At 50.6% G+C, this 13,159-nt stretch overlaps 1 protein-coding gene across 1 annotated transcript in view; it reads left to right on the forward strand.

Annotated features, from left to right (window-relative positions):
* The first annotated feature begins 682 nt into the window (after positions 1 to 682).
* RSPH9 (radial spoke head component 9) overlaps positions 683 to 13,159 on the forward strand; it is a 110,737-nt gene continuing 98,260 nt past the window's right edge. The window contains exons 1-4 of the mRNA XM_075598807.1: positions 683 to 1,036; positions 4,904 to 5,069; positions 5,883 to 6,012; positions 7,404 to 7,550. Coding sequence (XP_075454922.1) covers positions 807 to 1,036; positions 4,904 to 5,069; positions 5,883 to 6,012; positions 7,404 to 7,550 — 673 coding nt within the window. The 5' untranslated portion in view covers positions 683 to 806. The remainder of the gene's footprint in view (positions 1,037 to 4,903; positions 5,070 to 5,882; positions 6,013 to 7,403; positions 7,551 to 13,159) is intronic.

Below are 13,159 nucleotides of genomic sequence, written 5' to 3' on the forward strand. Positions count from 1 at the left end.
CACTATTATCCATGTGAGGTGCATAGCACAGCCCTATTATCCCTGTGAGGTGCATAGCACAGCACTATTATCCCTGTGAGGTGCATAGCACAGCACTATTATCCCTGTGAGGTGCATAGCACAGCACTATTATCCCTGTGAGGTGCATAGCACAGCACTATTATCCCTGTGAGGTGCATAGCACTGTCACTATTATCCCTGTATCTGCCAGTCACTATTGTAGCTACTCCAGCACCCCGGTCTCCATGGCAACCGGCAGCCCCACCCACCGCCAGACATCACCAGACCACGCCCACCCAGTTGCTATAGAGACACCCACCTCCCTCACTCCGCCTGCTTTACGCCACACCCGCTGCCGTTGCTGTGACAACTACCTCATGAGATCTCCCCAGCCGTTGCCATAACAACGTGCGGCCTACTCCCAAACAACGCATGCCCGGGATTAACAACGAATGTATGAACGCCTTATGTTCGTTAACCCTTCAGCTGCCGGCGTTGCCTAGCAAATTGCCCCCCTCTGGCAGCGAATGGGTTGATAAAAAAAAAACCCGGGTGATACGGGGCGACGTGTTTGGAGCGCGTCCAGGCGATAAAGAATGGGGAGGCGCGTGAGAGTGACGCGTCTCGCGCGCCTCCCGTTGCCATGGACGCGCCTCCAGTTGCTGGGGGAGGCGCGTGGCGCCGCGTTGCCGTGGAGACGGTTGCTGTTGACCCTGGTTACAGCACCGCGCCTGGAGTAGGGCCGGCCGCAGTGTGTCCCGCAGTGTCGGGGAGGAGGGCCGGCCGCAGTCTCGGGGGTATCCGGGATGGACGCGGAGAGCTTGCCGCTGTGCATGGAGCTGGTGTCCGGCTCCGGGCAGGTGCTGAGCCCGGAGCAGAGCGCCGGCCTGCGCACCGCCCTGCTGCTCCTGCGCAGGGACATGCGCCTCCGCCGGGTCTACTTCTGGGGCAAGATCCTGGGGGTGCGGGGGGACTACTTCATCGCGCAGGGGACCGAGGGGGACGAGGAGCTGCGGGGCAGGAGGAACTTCTACAGGTGGGACCAGGGGGGGGGGGCAGGAGGGCCTTTTACATGGGGGGGGGGGGGGGGCAGGAGGGCCTTTTACATGGGGGGGGGGGGGGCGGGGGCAGGAGGGCCTTTTACATGGGGGGGGGGGGGGCAGGAGGACCCTCTACAGGTGGGACCATGGCATTGTACCTGCAAGTGGGGGGAGGGTGCAATATGGAGGTACCTTAAGCTAGTCCAGGGGGGGGCAACTCCTGCCCTCAAGGGCCCAACCAACAGGGCAGGTTTGCAGGATATCCCTGCTTCATCACAGGTGATCAAGGGCCATCTTTCTCAAGGGTCAGCCCGGTCCTCAAGGACCACCAACAGGTCTGGTTTTCAGGATACCCCCTGCTTCAGGACAGGTTGGCTCGGTCAACGACTGGCCAATGCCTGTCCTCCAGTGCCACCAACAGATCAGGTTATTCTGGATAACCCTGCTTCAGCACAGGTGGCTCTGTCTTCGATTGAGCCACCTATGCTGAAGCAGGGATATCCAGAATAACCTGACCCTTGAGGTTGGTGGCCCATGACAACTGGTTTGACATCTGAGGTTGGTGGCCCTTGATCACCTGCGCTGAAGCAGGGGTATCCTGTAAACCTGCCCTATTGGTGGCCTTTGAGGGCTGGAGTTGGCCACACCTTGGCGAGTCTGAAGTCCACTGAAGTAAGATAAAGTAATGTAGATATGTTTGGAATGGATTATACTTGCATATTGTGAGCATCTATCACAACTGTACCATACTGTAAGTATTGCCATTACATTTGCTTAAAAGTGAGTGGACACTGCTGCCTGATTACTGCAAGGCAAGTAAGAGGGGCAGGCTGTCCAAGGGCCATTGTGGGACAGATTTGCCCCACGGGCCGCATGTTAAAGACCCCTGGTGTACAATATGCAAGTCCCAGATAAAAGGGTCAGTCCATCCTAGCGCGAAAGTGACCGAGGGGCCATGGCCTGTGTAATACGGTGTAGCACATTTGGTCGCAGCTGTTTTGCCGTGACCAAATGACCGCCAACGTTTAGCCGCTACTCAGCCACCGGCCGCTTCGCCGCTAAAGTAAGTCACTAACCTTACCCTAAAACCCCCTAATACTAACACTACCCCCAAAACCGTAACCCCTTTACCCTAAGCCCCTACCCTAACCACGAAAACCCCTAAAGTTAACCCCTACCCTAAAACTACCTTCACGTCGAAGTGGTTGGCGGCAGAGGATCCCCTTGCGGCTAAACGCCGGCGGGGAGTTGGTCCCGGCGTGACGACCCCACCAAATGTCCCATTCCGATGGTAATAGGGGAAATCAGGGGGTTCCCAACCTTTCTAAAGGCCAAATCCCCCAAACCAATTGGAACCCGCATTCTGTGTACACAAAGCGAGATGACTCGGGGGGTCTGACTCCCCCCGAAACCCCACGTGAGAGCCTGAGAGAGAAATATATCCATTGGGTTATTGAGGCGGGGAATGTGTCTTTTGTTCCCTCTGACCCGGCCTCTGTGTTCCTGCTAATCCCTGCCTTGTCCTGGTCACTTTCTGCATGAATAGAAATCCTATGCACCTTCCATCTATTATCCTCCAGCAGCTGATACTAATTACAGGGAGGACGTCTAAGTAGTTCTTTGGCTCTCCGACTATAACTTCTAAGAATCCGTACCTTCCATTAGATACACAGTATCCACTTGAATAGAAAATGGCTATACGTAGCCAGATCTAGTAAAAGTGCCTCTCTTTTATCACTGTAAATATTTTTGCTTGATCTACCTTCCTTTTAAGTGACTTATTAAAAGCTCATTTTTAACATAGATGTGCACTATTTACAGAAAGACTCTGACTTGCCTCTTTGCAAGGCAATTCTTTTGCTTTGTATAACTTTTAGACACGAACTGCATTTTCATCCCAAATCTCTCTCGAAGAGCTTGCCAATAGGAAGCCAATTACGCTGATAATTAGGTTCTTTTATTCTGTATGTACCTCAGCGGCTTGTTTTTGGCCGAGACCACGTGTTTGCTTCCCCAAGAGATGTCGCGATCCTGGGAGTCTGGTGGAACCCAGGTGCTGCCAGACTTTTATCAGTGAAATGGTAAAGCAAATGGTTGTGTTAAGGGCAAGTAAAGGTGGGACTTATACAGGTGGGATTCTCTGCAGGGCAGAAAGGTGAGATACACTGACGGGCAAGGAGAACTTCTGCAGGCGATATAACCTGCAGTACACAGACGATTAAGATAACGTGCGTTATATGGGAAGATCAGAGGGGGAATGTGTGACTTCTGCAGGTATCCTAACCTGAAGGATGCAGGGTATGAGATGCTCTGCTGAGGGGTAAGATACGAGTAACAAAGTAGGAAAGCCTGTTGCAGATAAGAGGAAATATGCTCAACAAAGGATGACCTGCTATAGGAGAGATCTTATGCATGGGGTCAGGTACTCTAAACAGCATAGGGAGTTGGATAACCGTCAGGGCAGGAAGTCTCACACGTAGAAGATCTATCTGCAAGGCAAAGAGGTGGGATGCTCTGCAGGGTACGGAAAGGCAACAGATACTGTTGTACAGAGACTTTCTGCAGGTGAAATACTTGTTGAACACTAAAGGTCAGGATCATGATAATATCATGAGACATTAAGTATTTTAATCAATCTGGTGCTTCAGGGGTTAATGTGGTTTCACACGCGTTTCACACGACAAGGTGCTTTATCAAGGAGTATGGTGCTGTGTATTACACTTGATAAAGCACCTTGTCGTGTGAAACGCGTAGGAGGCTCTACACCTCCTTTTTGTAATGTTGAATAGACAGTACATTTGTATACCACCTGTCTCCCTGGGCAGTGCGCTGCTTTTTGCATTTTTTGTTGCTGTTTGGATCCCGATCAGTGGCTGGACACACTTCCAAAGAATCTAGGTGGCTCTAGGAGTGGGTAAGATCTACTGAGGAAACATTATCATTCAAGATTTTCTACAAAGATTTGGTGAGTCTTGGACTTTCATTATACATTTGTCTCTAATGAGGTTACGGCGAAGTGAGAATATCATTTCTTCTGCCACCTGCAGGAGAATTGAGAAGTGTTCTGCTCTGGTCACTCACCTAGTAGTACACCCACTCCATAGTAGAGCTATACCTTTACGCTTCATTCATGGGAAAGAATTAATAACAAATTCCAGAACTGTTGGAGCACCCACTACCTTCATATCTTGATAATGGTGAAAGGCAGGGTTGCAGACCTGTCTAACACGTGTGTGTGTGTGTGTGTGTGTGTGTGTGTGTGTGTGTGTGTGTGTGTGTGTGTGTGTGTGTGTATATGTAATGATTTAGGGTTCTGAATGTACTGTTGCACGCTTTGTAGAAAGTATTTACATTTTTGGACCCATTTTTTCTATAATAAACAGGGACCTGAGACTGCAAATGTATTTGATATTTCTTGGGTGGTGGCAGCGGATAGATATGATTGCGATCAAATTAGGGGTTAATATTAACTCATTGAAAGTACCTTGCGGAGGAGAAAGGGGGGTTGGCTAGCGACACCGTGTGTATTAACCCTGGTTGCATATCTAAGTCACGTGCTCACTTGTGTGCTGTTCGTGACAGTATATGTGGATGGATTGAGGGGAGATATTGTTAATTTGAGGGACCTTTTGCGAAGTTGAAAAGTGGGCCAGCTGGAGAGCTGTGTATGGAGAGCTGTGTAGAGGAGTGGGCTTATGCTGTTCTGAATGAAGGTCATATGTTCCATATGCAGGTCACCTGCTCCCAGGTGTGCCGTACGTGGCACTCAGTAAGACAGGAAGACTCTGCATGTGAAGCAGAGAGTTTTGGGCTCGGAGGGTGTATTCACAGTGCGCAAAAACAGCTTTTCTCTACCCGCACAGCCTGAACTGCATGGACTGGTGTCTCCTGCCACCAGCGAGTGAGCGTATCATTGCCCAGACCCAGGTGGTAAAAGGCCGCTTTATCGGGGACCCCTCCCACGAGTATGAGCACACGGTCAGCAAGAAGGCGGGGGAGGGAGACGCAGCGTCCGAGAGGGAAGTAACAGTAAGTTTAGATCTTTCTATACATTGTGATGCAGACACTGGGAACCCGGGAGTCATCGGGCCGGTTCTACTCAGCACATTGTAACATAATGACAGGAGGGACATATGACCCACTGATTCTGTTTCATTAACCGAGGCCCGATAACGCACTAATAATCCCATTTAATCTGTCTGTCTCACTGCCATGTTTATACCACGACTGCTCGGCCCCCTGCACGGCACCATAGTGACACAGAGAAAGAAGGTGCACATGATCTAATGCAGAGGTGGCCAACTCTAGGCCACAAGGGACACCAACAGGTCAGGTTTCCAGGATATCCCTGCTTCAGCACATCTGGCTCAGTCGAAGATATCGTGAAAACCTGACCTGTGGTGGCCCTTGAGGACTGGAGTTGGCCACCCCTGCTTTAATGAGTGAATGTGGCTGCACCCACAGGGTGGCATTGAGAAACGTGGGATCTCTGTCCCTGTGCAGAGTGACCATAGTGACACAGGCCCACGTAATCGTTCCCTCCCTCTTTGCACGATGCGTTCCAGCAGTGACACAGGCCCACGTAATCGTTCTCTCCCTCTTTGCATGATGCGTTCCAGCAGTGACACAGGCCACGTAATCGTTCCCTCCCTCTTTGCACGATGCGTTCCAGCAGTGACACAGGCCACGTAATCGTTCCCTCCCTCTTTGCTTGATGCGTTCCAGCAGTGACAATATTACAGCCAGTGATGAGACGCCTGTACTCACCATTAGGGCTGTGTGTCTTCTGGTAAGGAAGGTGTTAATAAAACAGCGGTGCCTCGGCCTCTCTTTTGTTTGTAGACCCTTATCAAGGAGGAGGCGCGCCTGACCGCCATTATTGCCGTGATTGATAAAGAGGCAGCTGTGGTACCACGAGGAGCTTTTGTCAAGAGCCCACTTGGACAGATCAACATCAACCACTGCTTCCGAGGTAAGGTGGAAACAGAGACATCAAGGGGCAGGTCTGGGAGATGCTGCCGTCTGCTGCTAATGCTGCCTGCTCCTCCCGCCTGGCGCTCCTCCCGCCTGCTCCTCCTGCCTGGCGCTCCCGCCTGCTCCTCCCGCCTGGCGCTCCTCCCGCCTGGCGCTACTCGTGCCTGCCTGCTCCTCCCGCCTGGCGCTCCTCGCGCCTGCCTGCTCCTTCCGCCTGGCGCTCCTCGCGCCTGTCTGCTCCTCCCGCCTGGCGCTCCTCGCGCCTGCCTGCTCCTCCCGCCTGGCGCTCCTCGCGCCTGCCTGCTCCTCCCACCTGGTGCTCCTCGCGCCTGCCTGCTCCTCCCGCCTGGCGCTCCTCCCGCCTGGCGCTCCTCCCGCCTGGCGCTCCTCTGTGTACTGGGAAACCTGGAAACTGGGATTCTTAATGGGAGCAGCAGAGCATCGCTGCATTCACTCTTGTTACAGATCTGTAGTATCTGCAGAGTATTGCCCTGTTCACCTCTGATTTGAGACCGTCCGTGCTAATGCTGCCTGCTCCTCCCGCCTGGCGCTCCTCCCGCCTGGCGCTCCTCCCGCCTGGCGCTCCTCCCGCCTGGCGCTCCTCCCGCCTGGCGCTCCTCCCGCCTGCCTGCTCCTCCCGCCTGGCGCTCCTCGCGCCTGCCTGCTCCTCCCGCCTGGCGCTCCTCGCGCTTGCCTGCTCCTCCCGCCTGGCGCTCCTCGCACCTGTCTGCTCCTCCCGCCTGGCGCTCCTCGCGCCTGCCTGCTCCTCCCGCCTGGCGCTCCTCGCGCCTGCCTGCTCCCCCCGCCTGGCGCTCCTCGCGCCTGCCTGCTCCTCCCGCCTGGCGCTCCTCCCGCCTGGCGCTCCGCTGTGTACTGGGAAACCTGGAAACTGGGATTCTTAATGGGAGCAGCAGAGCATCACTGCATTCACTCTTGTTACAGATCTGTAGTATCTGCAGAGTATTGCCCTGTTCACCTCTGATTTGAGACCGTCCGTCTGCTAGACTTGCAGAGCATCGCTCTATTCACCTCCCGTCTGCTAGAGACATGCAGAGCATCGCTCTATTCACCTCCCGTCTGCTAGAGACATGCAGAGCATCGCTCTATTCACCTCCCTTCTGCTAGTGACATGCAGAGCATCGCTCTATTCACCTCCCGTCTGCTAGAGACATGCAGAGCATCGCTCTATTCACCTCCCGTCTGCTAGAGACATGCAGAGTATTGCCCCATTCGCCTCCCGTCTGCTAGAGACATGCAGAGCATCGCTCTATTCACCTCCCGTCTGTTAGAGACATGCAGAGTATTGCCCCATTCACCTACAGAGCCTGTCATGGAACCCCATCATCGCCTAAAGCCGTGACCTATAGCATGATTTCCTTTGCCTCCTAGGCCTTTCAGTGAGCGAGGCTAAAAAGCTGAGCTCCTTCTTCCACTTCACCCCAGCCCTGAATCCCAAGAAAAGGTCCCTTCTGGAGAAGGCAGATCTGGACTCGTCCATTGACTTCCTGGACTCGCTGGAGCATGACACCCCTAAAGGTGAGAAGCAGAAAGCCTATTAACATGGTCACCAAGCACCGAGCACAGCTCATGCCTTCAGCTTTCCTAGTACGGAGAAATGTGATCCTTAAAGAACCTCAGAACTTGGGTTACCATCACATAAACCCTCCATGCTCTATTGAAGGGAATATCTGATTATAACCCAACCTGTACAGTGCCTCCAGGGTTGTTGATAGGAATCAGATGCAAATCCTGTCACCGAAGGTATTCTGGGTAGTGAAGTGGTTACTTTTGGATTGCAGCTTTATTTTTCTAGTCTGCGGTTCTGCATGCTTCCCTCTGAAGTACACGCCATCAATCTGAACATATGGGCCCATGGCACCATATTTATTCCAGTAAAATTAATTCCATTACAAGCAATTTAAGTTCTTCCTTTGGTCTTTTTCACTAGTTGAGCCCTAATTTTGTAGCCAGGAGCTTTAGGTGTTAAGAAAACCAAACAGACCCTGCAAACCCGCAGGAATCATCCAGGGATCCCCATATCACACCTGTGGGAAGGACATATTGAATGACTTGTATCTGAATACCTGAGCGGTTTAAACCAAGATACTGATTTCTTGATTCATTATAGCAGCATACAATGCACTTCCTACTGTACCTCCCCATGTCTGAGAAGTCAGTCTAACACCATTTCACATCTCCCCTGTTCACCTGCCTCTTATACCTGCATACTCTTGTCTGCCAAAAGGGTGAGTCAATTCTTGAGTCCTTTATAAGTCTGGATTACAAAAGGTTGTACCCACAAGATGACTTTTGTTGCATAGCACCTATGAAGCGATCTTATGATATCTATGGAGAAAGCAACCCCAAACGACCTCTGCATGGTGTGAGTGGAAGATGCTCATGGTTTTCTGGAGCCCTGCCTCCTCCCTAATGCATGGTGGCAGGACACGTATGGTGTGCAGGGTTTCCCTTGATCCATAGTTTGTTACGCGTGCGATGAAAGCCCAGGGACGTGCCGTGCAATCCTGCCAGAAGTGTGTTTTACGAGGTGCAAAGCTGTGTGGGCCTGTGAGCGAGCATGGAGGGGGATGAAAGCTCTTACATTCCCGAATCTGCATGTCAGCGAGTTGGGCCGAGAGATGCAATCTGCATTATACAGAGCAGGATGGTCCTGTCACTGTGCCGCTTAGGCGCACGAGACTCCATCACCTGTAATGGTGCAGGGAGAACACGTGCAAAACCGGTGCAAAATACTGCATCAGATTTATTACATAAACACATCCCACCTCTTTCTATCGGATTCATTTTCTTTGATAAATCCAGCAAGGCTATTTTGCCCCAGTTTTGCATCCTGGAGACTTTGATAAATAACAGAAGAAATCATTAGCTTGTGAGAAAGAGGGAAGGCCGCTGTGGATTTTGGGGGTCGTTTATCAAAGTGTCCCAGATGCAAGAGACCTGAATCCCGCGGAAATCAATGGGACGTAATGATTATTAAATGGGGCGCAGTTTCTGCATTTGGATCAGTAACACGAAGGAAGACAACAGCAACCATTTTAACCAAATTGGTGCCTTATTTTTTTTGTGAGGTGGGAAAAAAACTAGGTAGTATAATACGTTTTTAAAGAACTAAAGTGTTTCCAATTTACAGGCTTTCAAACCTCACAGGGTTCTTCTTCAGGTGGCCGAGGGACAGCCACGTGAGGTCAAAAACGTGTACACTGCAAGCTACTGTTTTTTTCTTTTTCATTTTCTACCTATTTGCTACTTTTTTCTTCTCGTTTTCCTTCTTACTCGCGGCCGTAGGATTGCGAGGGAGAGACATTGTGGCTTGGCGCGGCCTTTTCTAACTGTAAAGTAAGACAGGAGCATTGTGGAAACATGCAGTTCTCAGTGGCACACAGATTACAACAACATCAAAGGGAAATAAAGAGGTTTGGATTAGCCAGAGAATGCGTTCCACAACCCCACCGTGACCTAGACAATGCTTCAATCAAAGCCCAAAGGTAGGGAGAGGGAACACAAGCCGGCCACAGCTGGAGAGGAACCTGGCATTGCAGAGGGCACAGCAAATCCATTTATAATGAATCCCTTCATTCCTCTAAAGCACTCGGTGCTAACCTACAGACGCCGTTTTCAAAGGCGATTCAACAAATTATGTTTTTTTTTTTTTAAAGTAGAAAAGCTAAACTCCCAGAGGTTATTAACCACTCGCTGGTTTCTTTTCCAATCGGCATATTCCTAAAGGCTGCCGGTGATGCCAGTGTGGGCACCAGTTAAAGGTTGTGGCAGAAGCAGGGACTTTCACAGCTCATGAGACACGCTTGGCGCACGAGATAAGACGCCCTAGTCTGCCCATTTTTCTATCTGCTGTACAACCTCAGACCTTATTTGATTCTTGGCTTTCTGTTGGGTTTAGGATCGCCTCCTCTCCATCCCAAACATTTTTGAGTTCCCTTCCTGTATTAGCCTCTAGCACCTCTGCTGGGAGGCTGACCCATGAATCCACCACTCTTTCTGTGAAGTACACATTTCCAAAGCCTGCCACCCCCCGCTTCAGAGAATGACCTCTTTTTCTAGCACATCTTTCTCTGAAACATTTCCCTCTGGTACTTAGTTGAAATTCTTTGTTTTTGAAACAGCCAGTTGCTGTATATCCCTCTCCCCATTCTCTCTCCAATTAAAGTATTTTAGTCTTTCCCAATAAGCCTTATTTATTTATTTATTATTTATTTAAAAATATTTTACCAGGAAGTAATACATTGAGAGTTACCTCTCGTTTTCAAGTATGTCTTATGCTGCAGAGTCACCCCATGCACCATTTCCATTGCCCTATTTTGTACAATCTGCAACTATTAAGGTCCTTCGGGGATATGGTCTCCAGAATTGAACACAACTCTAGGTGAGGTCTCACTAATGATCTATAAAGTGGCATCACCCCCTCCCTTTGTGCTGCTAATACCTGTCCCTATACACCCTAACATCCCGCTGCTAATACCCCTCCCTATACACCCTAACATCCCACTGCTAATACCTCTCCCTATACACCCTAACACCCCGCTGCTAATACCTCTCCCTATACACCCCAACACCCTGCTGCTAATACCTCTCCCTATACACCCTAACACCCTGCTGCTAATACCTCTCCCTATACACCCTAACATCCCGATACTAATACCTGTCCCTATGCACCTAAACATCCTGCTGCTAATACCGCTCCTTATACACCCTAACATCCCGCTGCTAATACCTGTCCCTATACACACTAACACCCCACTGCTAATACCTCTCCTTATACACCCTTCATCCCGCTGCTAATACCTCTCCCTATACACCCTTCATCCCGCTGCTAATACCTCTCCCTATACACCCTTCATCCCGCTGCTAATACCTCTCCCTATACACCCTTCATCCCGCTGCTAATACCTCTCCCTATACACCCTTCATCCCGCTGCTAATACCTCTCCCTATACACCCTAACATCCTGCTGCTAATACCTCTCCCTATACACCCTAACATCCTGCTGCTAATACTTCTCCCTATACACCCTAACACCCCGCTGCTAATACCTCTCTCTATACACCCTAACATCCCGCTGCTAATACCTCTCTCTATACACCCTAACATCCCGCTGCGAATACCTCTCCCTATACACCCTAACACCCCGCTGCTAATACCTGTCCCTATACACCCTAACATCCCACTGCTAATATCTGTCCCTATACACCCTAACATCCCGCTGCTAATACCTCTCCCTATACACCCTAACATCCCGCTGCTAATACCTCCCTATACACCCTAACATCCTGCTGCTAATACCTCTCCCTATACACCCTAACACCCCGCTGTTAATACCTCTCCCTATACACCCTAACATCCTGCTGCTAATACCTCTCCCTATACACCCTAACATCCCGCTGCTAATACCTCTCCCTATACACCCTAACATCCTGCTGCTAATACCTCTCCCTATACACCCTAACATCCTGCTGCAAATACCTCTCACTATACACCCTAACATCCCGCTGCTAATATCTCTCTCTATACACCCTAACATCCCGCTGCTAATACCTCTCCCTATACATCCTAACATCCCGCTGCTAATACTTCTCCCTATACACCCTAACATCCCGCTGCTAATACCTCTCCCTATACACCCTAACATCCCGCTGCTAATACCTCTCCCTATACACCCTAACATCCCGCTGCTAATATCTCTCCCTATACACCCTAACAACCCCCTGCTAATACCTCTCCCTATATACCCTAACACCCGCTGCTAATACCTCTCCCTATACATCCTAACACCCTGCTGCTAATACCTCTCCCTATACACCCTAACATCCCGCTGCTAATACCTCTCACTATAAACCCTAACATCCCGCTGCTAATACCTCTCCCTATACACCCTAACATCCCGCTGCTAATACCTCTCCCTATACACCCTAAAACCCGCTGCTAATACCTCTCCCTATATACCCTAACATCCCGCTGCTAATACCTCTCCCTATACACCCTAACACCCTGCTGCTAATATCTCTCCCTATACACCCTAACGTCCTGCTGCTAATACCTCTCCCTATACACCCTAACATCCCGCTGCTAATACCTCTCCCTATAAACCCTAACGACCCGCTGCTAATACCTCTCCCTATAAACCCTAACACCCCGCTGCTAATACCTCTCCCTATACACCCTAACGCCCTGCTGCTAATACCTCTCCCTATACACCCTAACGTCCTGCTGCTAATACCTCTCCCTATACACCCTAACATCCCGCTGCTAATACCTCTCCCTATACACCCTAACGTCCTGCTGCTAATACCTCTCCCTATACACCCTAACATCCCGCTGCTAATACCTCTCCCAATACACCCTAACACCCTGCTGCTAATATCTCTCCCTATACACCCTAACGTCCTGCTGCTAATACCTCTCCCTATACACCCTAACATCCCTCTGCTAATACCTCTCCCTATACTCCCTAACACCCCGCTGCTAATACCTCTCCCTATACTCCCTAACACCCCGCTGCTAATACCTCTCCCTATACACCCTAACACCCTGCTGCTAATACCTCTCCCTATACACCCTAACATCCTGCTGCTAATACCTCTCCCTATACACCCTAACATCCCGCTGCTAATACCTCTCCCTATACACCCTAACACCCGCTGCTAATACCTCTCCCTATATACCCTAACATCCCGCTGCTAATACCTCTCCCTATACACCCCAACACCCTGCTGCTAATACCTCTCCCTATACACCCTAACACCCTGCTGCTAATACCTCTCCCTATACACCCTAACACCCCGCTGCTAATACCTCTCCCTATACACCCTAACACCCCGCTGCTAATACCTCTCCCTATACACCCTAACACCCTGCTGCTAATACCTCTCCCTATACACCCTAACTTCCCGCTGCTAATACCTCTCCCTATACACCCTAACATCCCACTGCTAATACCTCTCCCTATACACCCTAACATCCCGCTGCTAATACCTCTCCCTATACACCATAACACCCGCTGCTAATACCTCTCCCTATACACCCCAACACCCCGCTGCTAATACCTCTCCCTATACACCCTAACATCCCGCTGCTAATACCTCTCCCTATACACCCTAACATCCCGCTGC

Source organism: Ascaphus truei, chromosome 4 (genome assembly GCF_040206685.1).
Source record: "Ascaphus truei isolate aAscTru1 chromosome 4, aAscTru1.hap1, whole genome shotgun sequence".
In the NCBI taxonomy this organism is placed as follows: Eukaryota; Metazoa; Chordata; class Amphibia; order Anura; family Ascaphidae; genus Ascaphus; species Ascaphus truei.